Raw genomic sequence first — 18,564 nt, 5'->3', positions numbered from 1 at the left:
CCTGATTTCAAGTCTCTGCTTAAAAGAGGGAGAAAATAAAGGAGGAATAAAACAATGAGGGACCTTTAGAAAGATTGGCTCACTCTTAGAATGTAAGCTCCTCAAGGGCAAGACTATTCCACTTTTGCTATTGCATCTCCAGAATCTAGTATGGTATCTGGAAATAGTAGGCCCTTCATAAAGGCTTGTTGATTGGCTTATTAATTGACCTGTCAAATGTTTCATACAATCACATTGGATGTTGTCAAGAACCTTCACCTGGAAGTCAGCTCCCTTGGGTTCTAGTCCCCTTTCTGCCAGTCACCAGCTGAGTGTGATGCTCATGAAGTCCCATCTATTTTCCAGAACCTCATTTCCTCATTTGCAAAGTAATAATAACAATAAATAATAATATTAATAATAATTATTATTAACAATAGCTCATATTTCTATAGTGCTTTAAGGTTTGCAAAGCACTTTACAAATATGATTTTATTTGATCCTCACAACAACTCTATGGTAGGTGCTCATATTATTCCCATTTTATAGATGGGGAAACTGAGGCAGAACGATGTTGAGTTATTCGCCCAAGGTCACACAATGAGGAAGTGTCTGAGGCTGAATTTAAACTCGGAGATCTTTTTGACTCCAAGCCCGGAGCTCTATCCGCTGCTCTAGAATGATTACTAAAGCCTCCAAGAGCTCTAAGCTTCTATTTCCTGAGTAAAGAAAGTGAACAAGGCTAGATGTTAGCAGTTTGGACATCCATCAGTGAATCCATATTGCTGTAGAAACTGACCTACTCCAAGATTCATGTTACTAGCTGTTTCATCCAGAAGCATGAGGAATAAGTCCCTAAGTCTTAGTTGTACCAGTGACGGGAGTTACCTCAACCAAGATGGGCAGTTTCTCTACATCTCACTAAAAGAGGAAGGTTGGACTAGATTACTTCAAAAATCTCTGGATTCCTGAACTCCAGAGTCAGCAGAGATCTCACCCAGACCAACCCATAACAGAAGAAGAATCCCTACTATTTCCCTCAGCCTTAGTTTCCTCATTTGTAAAATGAGAGGTTGGATTAGTTGGCCTCTGAGGTCCCTTCCTGCTCTCTCTCTATCTATGAGCCTACGCTCGCTTCCCTATGATCTCAGGGAGGCAGCTTTTTTCTCTGGACCTCACTTCCTTCCTTGTTAAAATGATGGGGTATGTCCCCAATTTATGGGGTAATTTTTTCACTCTAAGTGTATGCTCCTTTAATCCGATGACATCACTTGACCTCCTTATGCCTACAAAATGAAGGGTCTGGGTTAGGTTTGCCCTAAGTCTTCCCCAGCTTCACATCCTGTGACCCCATACATCTATTTCCTTGGCTATCTTGCCATTCTTCTCTCCTTTGCCATGTCAAAGGCCCAAGAACAAGTGAAAAGGCAATCATTGTTTTAATTACTCACACCACCGCTGGCTCCTGTGAGGAAGGATCTGTCTTCTTCCTTTCTCCCTTTGTTCTGCTCTCTGGAACCATGGTTGAACTTGACTTTGGAATCAGCAAGGCTGTTGAGAACTGGTGGATTTTCCCCAAACTGCCTTCCACGATGGGGTACCAATGGCCCCAGCTCAGGCTGAGCTTTGGTGGTTGTGTTCTCCTTTAGCTGACTGAGAGAAGACAGCAATGATGGGAAGGCTAATTATATCAGCATTTTAGAGAAGCATCAGAGGGTATGGGGGTCCTTCTGAAATAACCAGTTATTTGCTATGTGGACCATTTACTTTGCAGACAGGTCGCACTAATATTTTCTCACAATTAACTTTTCAGTTTATAAAACAAAAAGAAGGAAGGAAGGAAGGAAGGAAAAGAGAAAAAAGGAAGAAGGAAGGAAGAAAAAGAAAAAGGAAGGAAAGAAGGAAGGAAGGAAGAGAAAGAAAGAAAAAGAGAGGGAGAGGGAGAGAGAGAGAGACCCTTTTACCTGTTTCTTGTCACTTCCAGTAAGGTGTCCATCAACATAGATTTCTAAAGAGGAATCATATTTCTTCATAAAAGCCTAGTAGTCATTTGTAATCTTTGTAACAGGAGAAGGGGGAAAGTTAAGACAGATTATTGGTACTTGGCCTTTTCTCTATCCCTCCTTCCTTGTTTTTTTCCAAGCTGAGCACTTCTGTGAGACTTCAGGTTGATATGAGAACTGAAGAGTATCTCTTCAGCCCAAAGGTACCTAATGCTTGATTAGGAAGACAGAGTAAGTAAAACTTTGTATTTCTCCTTTCTTGTAAGGGATACCACTCTCTAAGAACGATTCCCATACTGTAACTCTTTACAAATTTCAAAGAGTTCACCAAGAAAGAACCCAATAAGGTAAGTGGAACAGATGTTGCTCTTGCTTTATAGATGAGGAAACATTTTCCTGTTCTCATGACTTGCTCAGGGTCACACAACAAGGAAGAGAATGGAACCCAGACCTTTTAACTTGAAGTCTGATAGTCTTTCCACTGACCTACACCAAATAAACAATTCATGCAAGGCTGCACTCCCATAACTCATTCAAGAAAACGACACGACTTAGAACCCTTGAGGTGCTATGGAAATGTGAACTACTAGAATAATAATTCTTCTTCTTATCATTAACTGCAGTATGCCCTGGTGGTTCCATGTCAGAATCAGAAATCTCATGAGCAGACCAATAGCAGAGCACCACTCTTTACAAGAAAAGTGTATTCTGGGAAAGTTGGCTGTAAAGTGAATTTCTGTAAATTGAATGTAACTGCTACCCATTAAAAGGCCAAAGATATATTCTCGTAATAACACCTTGGTCCCAAGACATTTTTTAAAGCATACTTAAAAACACAGGCTAACCTTTTAAAAATAACAGAAGAATCATTTTCAGATTTTAAAACCTTTTCCAAAATAAGTCACATGGTGGAATTATTGCAGTGAACCTTAAAATCCCAAGACCAGAAATGGGATACTTTTAAGTCAATTAATCAATCAACAAACATTTATTAAGTTCATTTAGGACTAGATTCACGAGAGGTCTGCTTTGTCTTTGCCAGGCTAATTAACTGACTGTGGAACTTGCTTGCTCAGAAATCTCCATTGCCTCCCACTTGCTTACTGAATAAAATGTAAAGTAGTATTCATGGCTCTTCACAATCAGTAGCACCCTATGAGAGGCATAGCAGATGGTGTAATGGTCTTGAACCCAGGAAGACCAGCCAGGCACCCCAGGGGGAAAAAAAAAAACAGTCAGGAAAACTTGAATTCCAATCCAGCCTCACACACTTACTAGTTCACTCTGGGCAAGTCACTCCCCCTCTATTTGTCTCAGTTCCCTCATCTGTAAAATAGGGCTAATAATAGTATCTATCTCCCAGGATTATTGTGAAAATAAACATGAGATAATATTTGTAAAATGCTTTTACATCTTAAAGTTCTATGTAAATGATAGTTATTATTATTAGGATCCTGCTGTTTGATCCTGGACAAATCCCTTAGCCTGTCTCAGCCTCAATTTTCTCACCTGAAAAATGGGTATAATAATTATACTTCTTCCTCTGGGCTATTTTAGGCATCAAATGAGATTACTAAATGGAAGGAGCTTTGTAAACCATAAAGTGCCTTATATAATGTGTACTATTATTAATATGAACATTAACTAAAACATAATATTAAAATCAGACACTGTGTGACCCTGAACAAGTCACTTAATTCTGTCTCAGTTTCCTCATCTGTAAAATGAGTGGGAGAAGGAAATAGCAAACTGCTCGATTATCTTTGCAAAGAAAACCCCATTTGGGGACCCAAAGAGGCAAACACAACTGAAAAAAAAACCAAATGAAAATTATTATTATGACCTTTCCAGTCTTATCACATATATGTCTGCCACATTGCATCATTTGCTTGCAAACTTTAAAGTCTGCATATAGTAATGCATCATATACAGTGAATGTGGACCAGGCTGAACCCCTTAGTCTCTCCCCATCATTCCTTGTCCACATCTGCCCTTTCTCCCAATGTTCTCTGCTTCTTGTGATCTTAGAAATTCCTACCACAGAAGGTGCTCCTTCCCACCTCCTGCCTACCCATACCCCAAAACCCTTATTTTTCTTTTGTGTGCAGCACAATGTACGGTTGCCATTCTTATATCCAAGAAGACCTGGCTTCTAGGCTTAACTATGATACATATGGGTTCCTGGGAAATTCACTAAAACCCATATTTCCTTAGGCAACTAACTCTCTCAGAATATAATAGTGATAAGAGCTAGCATTTATATAGCTTTTTAAAGGTTTGCAAAATGCTTTACATATGTATATATTGTTATATATTATCATGCACATATGTTATCTCATTTTATCCTCACAACAACCCTGAAAAGTAGGAAATGTTATTATGATCCCATTGAAACTGAGGCAGAGAGAGGTAGGGGGATTTCCCAAAGTAATGCAGTTTGTATATAAGGCAGGATCTGAACTCAGATTTTCCTGAATTCATAATTTTCTTTTTATGTTCCATTTTATTTTGTTTAAGTTTAAAATATCAAGTAAAGAATTGTGGGGCAATGAGGGTTAAATGATTTGACCAGGGTCACACAGCTGTTAAGTGTCAAGTGTCTGAGACCAGATTTGAACTCAGGTCCTCCTGAATCCAGGACTGGTGCTTAATCTACTGCATCACCTCGCTGGTCCATTAAGGCACATTCTTAAAGGACATCATCATTGTAAAGTTGTATCTCTCCTGTACTCAATACTTCTCCCAGAATCACTGAATGGGATCCAGCATTCCACTTCCTTAGTCTGGCACTCAAAGTTCAAATGGTGCCTCCTCTGGGAAGCTTTCTCTGACTGCTCACAGTTGGGAGAGATCTCTCCCTCCTCAAATCCCTCACTTTGTTTTCCCTTATTCTCTGGACCTCTCCAGGCCACTTTCCAGGTTCCAATATGGATTCTTGGTTTTTTTGTGCCATAATTGCTCTCCCTCCTGACCTCTCCATCTTGACATCTTTAGCTTCCTTTAAGACATGGCTCAAATGCCATTTCCTAAATGATGACTTTATCTTGGATTTATTTTGTATTCACCTGCTTGTGTACATGTTGATTCCCCTAATGGAAAGTAAGCTCTCTGAGGGCAGGGACTGTTTTGCTTTTTGTCCCCAGCTAGAAGCATAGTATCTAGCACAGAGGGAGAACATAAGAAATCTTGTTGATTCATTAGTTATGTGGCTGTCTCTTCCTTGCTAACTAAACAGAAAACTCTTTGAAAGGAGGAATTCTCTCAGCTTTATTGTGCCTAAAGTGCCTTCTTCCCAGAAGGTCAGATGATAACAAATGAAGAATTAGAAGATATCTTAAAAGCACTTAATTTGGGCCACTCATTTTCCAAGTATAAAGAAATTTAGGGTAATATAGGTTAAATAACTTGTCCAAGGTCATAGAGATAGGGAAATATCAGAGATAAGATTTAGCTCAATACTGGTCCCTTGACTCCAAATCCCGTGTAACTTCTGTTTTCACTATATCTAAATATCCCTTTGTAAAAGTTAAATTGATTTTTAATTAGCTAAATAAAACTAAGACACTAATCACTGGTGGTGGTTTACATTAGACCCCCCAAAATATCAGAATGGGTCTTGAGCCAATGAGCATTAGAGAAATACCTTCCCAACCCCTCAAGGGTACCCCGAGAACATTGTCAGGAGAGAGAACCTAGTTTTGTTATGGGAACTGTACTTATGAGTGGGAGCGGGATTTAGGGTAAGGCTACTCAGATCTATATAAAGGCATTACAACTTTGCCTTTCTTTTGTCAGAAGTTTAGATAAAGAGGAGATGGGCATGACACCTTTGGTCCCATCACCTTCCCTCACCCTCAGAAGAAGAATTCTCAATAAGAGTCTCAGGGCAGAAGTTGGCCTCCAGAATCAAAGGCATACATGCCCATCTGCCAAAAGAGAGTCATTTGGAGATTAAAATAAATCACACACACACACACACATACATACAACAAAATGAGCCACCCCCTTTGTACCTTCAGAATAAAATCTGTTTCAAAACAACACTCTTAAAAAAAAAGATAAAGGTAGTGGTGGTAGTGGCGGGGTTGTGGGTGCTGGTACCAAGCAAAAGCTTGGTCAGCTCAGAAGCCACGTGTGTCTGCCATTAAAACAACCAGTTTGAGAATACCACGCAGTGTTCTTCACAAGCTCACAGTTCTCATTGCTGCTGCCCGTATGCTCATGTATAACTTGATGAAAAGTAATGATTACAGCTTCAGAAGATGAAAAAAGCAACAGCGAGACCTGTTGGAAACAGAGACATAGCCAACTTTTACATAGTTACGGACAGCCGGCTTGGTCTTATGCCATCCAATCACAAGAGCTATGAAGGAGGATGATGAAAATGCCAGATGATTCAGAAAGGAGACCTGCCCAACTGTTCACCAGTCCACTGGTCCTGACCCAAATCTTCCAGCAAATTGGCCTTTTTAGCACTACTTGTCTGCAGTGTGGGTTGTATCTATCCAAAGGACCCAGGCACCATCCCCCAGAACATAAAACTCAAAAAGGTCTAGGTGGGGGCAGCATAAAGGTCACCAGATGCCACCTTAAAGGTCTGCCAGCTTTGGCAGACACTTATGTCACCAATTCCCAATTGCCCCCACTAATGTGCCCATTGCCTTCTGGAATAAAAATGGTATTCCTGCCAAAGCCTGGAATTGGGATCTAATTGCAGCATCTAGGAGGGTGAAAAGGCATGGGTGGAAGTTGTGAAAGAGAAAATTAGGGCTTTCTGTTCTGAAAAAGTCCTCAAAAATAGAACTGATGGAAGAGGAATCGGTGGCTTTAAGAGATAGTGGTCTCTCCCTCAGTGTCAGTCTTCAAGTAAAGGCAAGATGACCTTTCTCAGGGGTGTCATGGTGGACATGGATTGGACTGGATGGCCCCTGAGGTTCCTGTTAACTCTCAGGTTCTGGGATTCTGTTGTTCTCACTGTCTTTGGGATGGGATCAAAGATAATCCAAATACCTATAATTTCTTTAAAAGAAGAAATACATGCATACATATAATATACATGCATGCATATATACATATTATATAGGTATATATGTGTGTATATAATAATCTCTGCCTTTCTTTCTGTATATGTGACTTTCTTTGTATTTCCAGCCCTTTGGATGGGGCCTAAAGCATGCTAGGTGCTTAATAAGGGCTATTTGACTGGACTTGAACAAAGTGCCTCAGGGTCCTTCCTCTGAATAGCACTGGTCACTGACAGGCATGGAGAAAAGGAAGAAGAAAACTATACCAGGCCACTACCATGAAATTACTTGATATGTGTGCCTGATATCATTTATCTTCTTAACAGACCAGACCCACTGCTTCCTGAGGCAGTTCATGTTACACTTTGGTATAGCTCTACTCATAAGCAGGTTTTCCTTAACCTCAAGTATAAATGACCTCCAATGATTGCTCCTGGTTTTGACATCTGGGTCCAAGCAGAACACTGATATCTAGGTGGTACAGAGGATAGAGAGCTGGACCTGCAGTCAGGAAGACCAGGAATTGGTTGAAGAGTTGATTAGACTCTGAAGAGCTTGGATGAAAACAGGAAGCTAGTTTGAAATGAGGAATTTCAGTAGCAGGCAGGCACATAAATGCAATTTTTAGCCATATCCTAAGAGGGAATCACTTGGGGAATGTCACAGGAGAACCTCTGTACCTTCTTTCACCCTTGAACAGAGGATTTCCTCGTGAACCTTAAGAGGATGGAAGGCTTTGGCTTTTTCAATGAACATCCTTATAGGATCTTCAGAATAGCAGTGGCTGATGGAGGCATCTGTCATTTGGGAGCTGAGGATAAGCTAGATGTGATAAAAAAATTAAGCTTTAAAATTCTACAAGGAGTGCCCTTAAAAAAAGCAATAATAGGGAAAGTTCATGAGGATCCCACAAAAGGGAAAAATGACTTCCAGCAACTAAGAGCTTTAAGTTACCACTTTTCCATATGAGTTGTCTAAGCACAAACCCAATTTCTCTTGGGTTTAATGTGTACTTATGGAAAAATCAGACCCTACTTTGGGATGATGCATTGTACTCATTTTATTACTGTACTACCTTATTAAATACATGATTCTAAAAGCTAATTAAGTGTGTCTAGCTGGCTAGTTGATAAAAGGTAATAATGGGAGGAGCACATCAATGGGGGCTCATGAGTTGTAATATAAGAAAACAATCACCACCAACTACTCAAGGTTATTCCTAGAACCCTGTGTACAAATAACCAGTCATTCTCTAGGGAAACAACTTGCTAGTCCAATATGAGTTAGGGGAGTAGCCCTAGAGCCAATGCCAACACATGACAAGGTAGAAAAAATTCAAAGGCTAGGATTTGAGGGGAGACCAAGTTAACTTGACACTGACATAGATTTTCTGAGAGTTCTTAAACAATATATGTTTCTAACAAGTTTCTTGGTTTTTTTATCTACAAAAAGGGGGTGACTTGCAGGGAAACTTGCTTGAAAATAAAAATGAGTCCATTTTTTTCCCATTGTAACTCCTTTAAAAAATGAATAATTGTATCTAAATCCAAACTTAACTAATATTTATTAGACACCTACTATGGGCAGAGCAAAGGAATATAGGATCTTTTTTGGAGTCAGCATTGTATGTTAACCCTGGGCTTGTACTAGCGATGTTACCTCAGACAAGTCACTTAAACTCTCTTGGCTACAGTTTCCCCTTGTAACAAGAAGATGCTGCAGTAGATGCTGTCTGATGTCCTCTGGAGCTCTAACTCTAAGATTCTTTTAGCCTATGGTCTGAATTCAATTTTCAGCCTTATGGGCTTCCTGCCCACATTGGGTTTACAATCTATTAAGATGGGACAGAAACCCAACCTGGAGAATCTTTGCACGTAGAGACCAGGAAGGACTGTAAGCCTGTCCTCGGAGATTAGCTCCAGTCTCCCTCCAGAGTTCCATTCCCATGTCAACAGTAACTTCCTGAGCAATGCCATTTAGAAAGCCTGTAGTTATATTAAGCTCAATGTGTCCCAAATGTATAGAAATAATAAAGAAATTCATCTAGAGAAGATATGGAACAGATCTTTAGGGGACCGTCATAATTAAATACAATGTGGATTATGATTCAGCAAAAGAAACTGAAAAGAAACCCCAAATACCCATTCCTGTTAGGGGCACCATCATCCTCTCAGTTATACAGGCTCATAACCTCAGAGACATTCTTGATCTTACACTCATCCTACACATCCAATCTGTTTCCAATTCTAGTTTTTTTCACCTTCACACATCTCTTGCATCTTTCCTTGTTTCCCTATTTACACAGCTGTCAACCTACTCCAGGCCCTAATCACATGACAATAGTCCACTGGTTGGTCTCTCTGTCTCAAGTGTGTCCCCACTCCCATCTATCCTCCATTCAGCTGCCAATTGATTTTTCTAAAATGCAGGTCTGGGGACAGGGCCAAGATGGTCGATTAGAGGCAGCGATCCAGCCAAACTCTCTCAATGTTCCCATCCAAACGTATTTAAAATAACTCTTCAGATTGAGTTGTGGAATGATAGAACCAAGAAAAGGTCAGGGTAAGACTCTTTTCTAGCTTAAGACAACTTAGGAAGTCCATAGAAGAGTTCTATGACATTGGGCTAGGGGCTGGCCTGGAGAATACATGACAAAGCACTAGCAGCAGCCATTCCATGATAGGAGCAGGAACAACTTTGGGGGCTCTCACCTCAGACACAGAGGGGGTCAGACAATTGGCCAAAAGGAGATTACACATGACCTTTTACTGACACTGGATACAATTGGTGCTGATTGGCAACTCTATTGCCCATGCACAGTTCTGGGTCACAGTTCCAGGGCAGAGGAAAGCACTTCTTGTGGGTTTCAAGGAAGCAGGGGCCTAGTCTTAGTTCCAAAGATAAGAGGGTCACTAGTGCTTGAGGTTGAAGGGGAATAGGGGCCCTTCTTGGGTAAACACCAGAACACAGACTAGAAATGCAACACCTCTCCCCAGATCTCATCAGTTTGTAAGCACCAAAAAACTTGCAGATCCCCAGAATGTGAAAACAGCTACAACCAAAGTCATAAAAAGTGATAATTAAACACAAGCTCAACAAGAATTCCTAGAAGAGTTAAAGAAAGAGATGAGTAGTATAGGAAAAATTAATGAAAGAAATGTGAGTGACATAGGAAAACTTTGAAAAGAGGGGCTGGCCAAGATGGTGAAGGAGAGGCTGTGACTCCTGAGAGCTCCCAATAAACCTGTCCAATCACTCCCAAGTAATGCCATTTGAAAAAAAACAAAAACAAAAACAAAGCAGCCCAACTCACATAAGAACAGAGTGAGACTACTTTCCAGCCAGAAATGGCAATTGAGATCACTTGCTGATTGGGCTGAAAGAGGAGCACAGTGCGTGACCTGGACCCACCCAGGAACAGACACCTCAGAGCCTTCAGAGCAATAGTGGCTTCTTCTGAGGCTTGGCTTGCAGACTGGTGAGGGGGTTTGGCAGTTGGCCAGGGTGAAGTGGCTATAGTCTCTGGTGGAGTTGGGGTGAAGCACCCTGGTTCTGAACCAGTGGGCCCACTTGAGTGGTGGTCCAGTTGGGGAGGGCCACAGGCTCACCAAAGCTTCCAAACATAGAGAATCAGATTTCAATCAGACACCTACTTCCAGCTTGAGATGAGTCAGCAAAGAAAAAAGCAGACGATAGAGAGCTTCTTTGGGGGAAAAATAGAGCAGAATACACACTCAGAAAGCTCCAACATCCAAAGCTTCCAAGAAAAATATGAATTGGTCTCAGGCCTTGGAAGCACTCAAAAGGGACTTTGAAGAGAAAGTAGGAGAGAGAGAAGGAAGATTTAGAGAGAGGGAGGAAAGAATGGAAAGAGAAATGAGAGCGATGCAGGAGAGTCATGAGAGAAAAATTAACAACTTGAAAAGTCAAATGGGAAAGGAGATGGAAAACTATGAAAAGAGAATTAACAGCTTGGAAAGAGAGACACAAAAAATACTGAAGAAAACATCACCCTAAAAATATAATTGGCCTAATTGTAAAATAGGCACAAAAATAATTCCTTAAAAATTAGAATTGGACAAGTAGAATGCAATGACTACATGAAACAGCAAGAAACAATAAAACAAAGCCAAAAAAATGAAAAGAAAGGAGAGGGAAATGTAAAATATCTCATTGGAAAAACAAAAGACAAAAAACAATAGGAGAAATAATTTAAGTATTTGATTACCTGAGCCATGATAAACAAAGAACCTAGACTTTCAAAATATTATAAAGAAAAATTGCTCAATATCTTAGATCTAGAGGGTAAAATAGAAATTGAAAGAATCCAACCATCACCTCCTGAAACAGATCCCAAAATGAAAACTCCCAGGAATAGTAGAGCCAAATTCCAGAACTCCCACTTCAAGGAGAAAATATCACAAACATTCAGAAAGAAACAATTCAAATATCATGGAACTATAGTCAGGATCTCACAAGATTTAGCAACTTCCATGTTAAAGGAATGAAGAGCTTGGAATATGATATTCCAAAAGGAAAGGAAGCTAGGAATACAACCAAGAAGAATCTCGTTAACAATATTGAATATAATTCTTCAGAGGAAAAATGGATATTTAATGAAATGCAGGACTTTCAAACATTCCTGATAAAAAGACCACAACTGTATAGAAATTTTGTTATATAAACACAATACTCAAGAGAAGCAAAAAAAGTAAATATGAAAATGAAATAAATCATGAGACTCCAAAAAAAGCTAAGTTGTTTACCTTCCTATATGGGAAGATAATACATGTAATTCCTAAGAATTTAATCACTAATCAAGAAGGAGGAGGAGGAGGAGAAGGAGAACAAGAACAAGGACAAAAATTTCATTCTTTGTACATATATCCTTGGTTCCTGAAGTGATAAAGGATACCCACTATAGAGTACAAGTTTAAGGGGTTTTTTCTGTGGATGGTGATGCCCTCTAGATGCTCCTCTTTGTAGGTGATATTGTTGCTGATTATGATATCTGCTCAATGGGACAAAAGGCAGCATAATGGAAAGAACTGTCCTTGAAACCAAGAAGACCAGAGTTCAAGTACTAAATCTGAAAGATACTTACTGTGTGACTCTGGGCAAGTCACCTAACCTCTTGGTGCTCTATGCATCTCTCTAAGACTGTAAGCAAAAGAGAAGGTGCCAGTCTGCATTGATAGAAGGAGTATCCTTTTCTGAGAGCTCACATACCAATGAAATGACAGGTCTAGTGCCCATTCCCTAAGAGATCCGGAATGTAGGCATGTACCTCAAGGTCAAAATTAAGGACAAAAGAATGTTTACAAATAGATAAAATTTAAAAAGAAAGTGATGGTCTGGCCATAGCATGCCCCCCAACACTCAATAAATTCCAGTGATCAAATATAAAATCCTTTGTTAAGCATTTAAAGGCCTTCACAACCTGGCCTATTCCTAACTTTCCATTTTGTGCTGACCTGACCTGACAGATCATGAAACGAGTGCTTCGGTGAAGTTTGTGGAATTATAAAAATGAAAAATATCAAGAATTCTACCACCCTTCCCCCTCCCCCTCCCCCTCCCCTCCCTCCCTCCTTCCCTTCAAGCACACAGTTTTATGTCACTGGTTGGGTTTTCCATGAATGGCATTCACAGGTTATACTGAAGAATCCAAATGTCTTAGGGCAGTTTTAAGCTTTAATTGCTTTAATACAGTAAAACTGTACAAAGACAATAGATAGATGATGGATAGATAGATACATACATAGATACATACATACATGCATTGATGGATGGGTGGTTGGATGGATAGGTAGAAATAGATACACTCTTATAAATAGATAAATATGGATATGAATATATCATGAGTGTATCCCATGAATATACTCATATCTATATTTACCTATCCATTTATATAAGTGTATTTCTTGTTTTCTATCTATCTATCCATCCATCTATCCATCCATCCATTCATCCATCCATATCTATCTATCTATCTATCTATCTATCTATCTATCTATCTATCTATCTATCTATCTATCTATCAGAACTCCTTCCCAATATCTCTCAAGGTATCTTTCTTTCTTTCTTTCTTTCTTTCTTTCTTTCTTTCTTTCTTTCTTTCTTTCTTTCTTTCTTTTTTTCAGGGCAATGAGGGTTAAGTGACTTGTCCAGGGTCACACAGCTAGTTAAGTGGCAAGTGTCTGAGGTTGGATTTGACCTCAGGAAGTCCTGAATCCAGGGCCGGTGCTTTATGCACTGCGCCACCTAGCTGCCCCTCTCTCAGGGTATTTAATGACTCATTTTTAGATTCTTCAGCCCAGGCCTCCCAGAAATATATTTACATCCACTGACTTACGTCTTTGGCTTTTCCACGAGGAATCGGTAATGTTTGCTCCCGATAATTTTCACCACAGTCTCAGGCATTGGAGCCCTCCGATAGGGGGTGTCCCAGGAAGAAGCCATGACTTTCTGGAATGTTCCCACTAGACACCTACAGCCCTGTCCTTGGAAATCTGCAGTCTGGAGCTTTAGAGCTTCCCAAGGCCTACCATGGGGCTGCTTTCCCTCCTCTGCAAAGAAGGAAGCTGGAGTTAGTTGTGCAATTTGAAGATGGGGGTCTGTGTCTCTTTTGCCTTGGGCCATCCAAAGCCTGTTGGAATGGAAGGAGCAGAATTTGGAATCAAAAGAGTTGGGTTCAAATACCAGCTGGGCCAACTACTACTTGTATACAGCCTTGAGCGATTCAATTCCTTCTGGGTCTTAGTTTCCTCCTATGTGAAATGAGAGCATAGGGATAGGTGATATCTGAGGTTCCTCCCAGCTCTAAATCTAATGTTCATTCACTTGGTTTAACTAGGAAAAAAAAAAGAAACTATGATCTACAAGACAGAGAGGCAGCCTGACAGTTCAGATAAAGAAGGATCTAAACTAGGACTCAGAGAGATCTAAGTTCAAATCCTGCCTCTCCCACTTACTACACTTGGGTAACTTTGCCAAGCCTCAAGCTCTATGGTCCTGTTTCCTCTTCTAGAAAAAAGAGGGAAGTTTGGATTAGATGAGCTCTTAAAGTTTTATTTCCCTGATTAAAAGCTGGTAATACTAGGTTCAGATATGCTCCATCTGGTTTCAACTTCCTTTTAAAGTGTTTTGTTTTGTTTGTTTAAGGTACAGAAAGGACAGATTTCTGTGTTGCCCCCTTTCCCTTGCCAACCACTCCCTGTCTTGCCCAGCCCTGGTCCCATATTAATCAATAAATAAACATTTATTAAGTGCTTACTGTGTGCCTGGCACTGTGCCAAACAGTCGGGGTACCAAAAATGGCAAAAAAACCAAACAAACAAACAAACAAAACAGTCTCTACCCTTAACGAGCTCAGTCTAATGGGGGAGACAACAAGCCAACAAATATATACAAACAAGCTATATATAGGATACATAGAAAATAATGAACAGAGTGAAGGCACTGGAATTCAGGGGGCTTGAGGAAGGCTTCTTGTAGAAGATGGGATTTTAGTTGTGACTTAAAGGAAGCCAGGGAGGTCAGTAATCAGAGTGAGGGGAGAGCATTTTAAGGAGGGGGGTGGGATAGGGTGGGGACAGCCAGAGAAAATGCCTGGAGCCCAGAGCCAGAAGGTCTTGCTCACGGGACAACCGTGAGGAGCCCAGGAGGCCAGCGTTCTAGAGCAGAATGTCTTTAAATCTGGGAATGGCTTTATAATTTTTGTAGGAGCTGGGGGGGGGGGCGGGCAGGAGAGCGGGGAATGAAGGAAACCACTCTCTGCATCTCCAGGAGCTGACCCTCTCCGGGTGTTCCCCAAAGGTTTTCTTGGTCCAGACCTCGGATTCTCTCAGAAAAAAAATCCCCTACCATCGGAGCTGATCCGAGATAACAGAGAGTTTAAGGGACTTTTTTCAAGATCACAGACCCAACACGGACAAGAGCGGTGATCTGAACCCAGGTCCCCCCTGGCTCTCTTTGCACTAAGATGCGTCTCTGCCGAAAAAGGTTAAGACAGAAATTGCCGAGAATCTCAGCTCCTCCCCTTCACCGATAGGGTACCATGGATCTCCAGGCGCTTACCTATGCAGGTCTTGGCGCCCAGGATGCTCAGGGGGAGTGGGTTCTACCTGGGTCCCTTAGAGAGGTTGCATTCAGGTAGGAAGGTGTGGTCACGGGGACTAGAGTCCTAGAGGCAAGTGTAGGAGGAGAGCTGTAGACCAATCAGGTGCAGAGATTCAGAAGCTGAGGCAGAGACCGCCCCCGGCACCGCCCCTCTTCTAGGTTGCTAAGGACGCGGAAGCTGTTGCTAGGCTAGGCTAATCTGGGCCAAGGATACACCAGCCCCTCCCCCTCTCTCCACCCCCTGCAGGATTTCAGCATGTTTAGCCCTGAGTTTACAGCAGGAGAGCTCCCCATTTGTGGGGAGGAGGGGGTGGGGTGAGTTCTTACGATCAAAGGTATAGAGCAGATGGGAGCTTAGAGGCTATTTAGTCAGCCTTCATTTTGCAGGTCTGGACCTGACAATCCAGAGAGAGGTTAAGTCATTTGCCTGAAGTCACACAGCTAGTGACAGAGGTGGAATTTGAAGTGGAGAGAGGGATTAGAGGAGGAAAGGAGGGGTGGCTACATAGTGTGAACAGTTCTCAGAGTTTTCACAGATAGATGCTGGGGCTGGAACGCTCTCCAAGGTATCCCACAATCCTACAGACAAGCCATGAGTCCCCTAAGTTTCTTTGTCCTCACCTGCAGACAGCCTTGGGCCACATCAGCTGCTACCCAGTGGGTAGCTGTAGTTGGAGAAGTAGAAAAGCCTATAGGTTGTTAGAGGGAAGTGGTACCTTGGAGTGTGGGGGTGGGGATGGGGGAGCTGTAGGATAAATTAAGAGGAGCTGACAGTCGGACTGTCCCCCTCTCTATGACCTTGTGTAAGTAGGTTATGAACTTCCCTCCTGATTTCTCTCTCTTTTGACTCTAGAATAGCTACCGAGCTCAGGGAATCTATTTGTGCCCTTCCCCTTTTGATTTTCCCTGGTTATTGCCATTTACCCCAAAATAAAAATCCCTTCTTTCATCCTGAATCCTTCTCGGTAATTTGTGTCTTCCCTTTGCCAGGAGAACTTTACTTGTGTGAGCTTGTGTTGGATATTCCTGTGGGTAGTCAAGATCATCCATGTCTGGGTGTGTAACATCTAACTGCTTCTGTCTCATATTCATGCATGCACACATGCATACATACATATACACATGTGTTTATTTATATGTATATATACATATATATATATACAATCATCCGTCCATCTCATCTATCATCTACCAACCTGAATATCTGTCTCTCTATGTATGTATCTATATATCTGTCTGTCTGTCTATCTATCTATCTATCATCTATCTTTCTCTCTCTCTCTCTGTCTCTATCTATTTCAGCTTCTGATTTCATTGGCTCTCAGGGGTAAACAGATCAGGAAGCCAGTCATCCTTCACACAGGATAAATGATCTCTGGGTGAGCAAGCTACAAGGCCTCTGTGGGCCTCTCCCTTTCACATCATTGGCTCAGTAATGAATAGATTTAATATAACCTAGAGATTTTTTTCAAAGGAGCAATGCTGTTTAAAAGCCCAAGAAAGACATCTTCAGATTTATTCACTTGGAGCTAGAAAATTACGTATCCTTGGTACAGTGAAAAGAGAGTTGAACTTGGAGGGTCAAACCCTGAATTGTTATCCCTGCTCAAATGTCATTTCCCTTTGATCAGTTTCCAGTTTCCATTCCTGTAAAATGAAGGTCAGTATCAGTGACCTTTAAGGTCCTACACTCATTTGGATTTCTGGTAAAAAAGAAACAGAATGATCATTTGTTCTAATACTCCAGTATATTTTATAGATGTGGATAAAATAACTTGATAACAGTAACAGCAGTAAATAGAAGAGATGAAATTTGAATTCTAGTCTTTTGACATTAAAGTCAAACAAGCATTTATTAAGTGCCTATTATTTGCCAGATACTGTGCTAAGTGCTCATGGTAGCCATTGGCCAGGTGGGAGGCAAGGTAACTGTATTTTCCCAACTTCAGTCTATGGGGGGGTTGCAGATGAAAGCAGCCTTTCTTGTTCAAGACCCATGGAGGGGGGAGGAAGGGAAAGAGGGAGAAAGGGAGGGAGGAGAGGAAAGAAAGAAGGCAAGAGAAAGACAGATACAGAGACAGAGGCAGAAATAGAGAGACATAAAGATCAGAGAAAGGAAGACAAAGATAAAAAGATAGAAAGAAATGGAAGTAGAGTGACAGAGATAATCAGAGAAAGGGAGATAGAGAAAGAGGGAGACAGTGACAGAAAGAGAAAGAGAGAAAGGGAGAGAAAGAGGGAGACAGTGACAGAGAGAAAAGAGGAGAGCAAGAGAGCAGAGAGAGAGAGAGAGAGAGAGAGAGAGAGAGAGAGAGAGAAAGATAGACAGAGTAAGCCCACATTTATTCCAATGGCAAGAGTAATAATCTGCATCTTAAGGTCAGAAGCCCTGGGTTCAAATTCTGTATCAGTCATTTATTGGATATTTGTACATAATGTACTTTATCTTTAAGAATCACATTTATCTTCTGGTAGCATAGTGGACAGAGCAATGGCCCTAGATTGAAGAATTTAGCTTTGGCTTCAAACACTTCATGGCTATGGGTCCTTGGGCAAATCATGTAACCTCTGATTGTGTATGTGTATGTAAACATATATGTGTAATCTGCTATATATATATGCATATATGTGTGTATGTATACACACATACTAACCCATACAAATATGTGTATTGTCTTCCCAGTAGAATGGAAACTTCTCAAGGACAGGGGTTACTTCATTTTTCTTTATATTCCTTAGCACAAATCCTTGTACATAGTAGGCAATTAAGAAAGATCTGTTAATTGATTGGTTGATTGATTATTATGTGTAATGATGGAGTGAGTGAATCTCCACTAAACCATGGAACCTAGTTGAATGGGAATAGTCTTTTTATCAAGTTTGTTGTTGTTTTGAATCATTTAGTTGCAACTCACTCTTTGTGACTCCATGGACCATAGCACACCAGGACCTTCAATCCTCCACTATCTCTCAAAGTCTGTCCAAGTTCATGTTTATTGTTTTGGTGATGCTATCTAAGCATCTCATCCTCTGCCATCCCCTTTTCCTTTCGTCTTCAATCTTTTCCAACATCAAAGTCTCTTTCAATAAGTCCCATCTTCTCATTTTGTTGCCAAAGTGTTTAAGCTTCAGCTTTATTATTTGACCTTCCAGTGAATGGCCTGAATTAATTTCTTTAGGTATTGACGGATTTGATCTCCTTGCAGTCCAAGGGATTTTGAAAAGTTTTCACCAGTACCACAATTCAAGAGTATCAATTCTGCACTGCTCAGTTTTCTTTATAGTCCATCTCTCACAGCCATATATTAATACTGGAAAAGCCATAGCTTTGACCACATAGATCTTTGTCAGCAAGGTGATGTCTTTGCTTTCTAGTATGCTGTCCAGATTTCCTATAGCTTTCCTTCAAAGGAGAAAATCCAAGAGTCTTTTGATTT

At 40.9% G+C, this 18,564-nt stretch overlaps 1 protein-coding gene across 3 annotated transcripts in view; it reads right to left on the bottom strand.

The window, feature by feature from the left end:
* C4H1orf87 (chromosome 4 C1orf87 homolog) overlaps window positions 1-15,189 on the bottom strand; it is a 66,138-nt gene extending 50,949 nt beyond the window's left edge. For all 3 annotated transcript variants that reach the window (XM_044004253.1, XM_044004252.1, XM_044004254.1), the window contains exons 1-3: window positions 15,086-15,189; window positions 13,362-13,575; window positions 1,431-1,632 (exon numbers count right to left, since the gene is read on the bottom strand). In XM_044004253.1, the coding sequence (XP_043860188.1) occupies window positions 1,431-1,632; window positions 13,362-13,468 (309 nt within the window). In that variant the 5' untranslated portion in view covers window positions 13,469-13,575; window positions 15,086-15,189. The remainder of the gene's footprint in view (window positions 1-1,430; window positions 1,633-13,361; window positions 13,576-15,085) is intronic.
* Window positions 15,190-18,564: the final 3,375 nt, after the last annotated feature.

The sequence above is a fragment of the Dromiciops gliroides genome, chromosome 4, assembly GCF_019393635.1.
Source record: "Dromiciops gliroides isolate mDroGli1 chromosome 4, mDroGli1.pri, whole genome shotgun sequence".
In the NCBI taxonomy this organism is placed as follows: Eukaryota; Metazoa; Chordata; class Mammalia; order Microbiotheria; family Microbiotheriidae; genus Dromiciops; species Dromiciops gliroides.
This window is presented reverse-complemented; position numbering and strand designations above follow the sequence as displayed.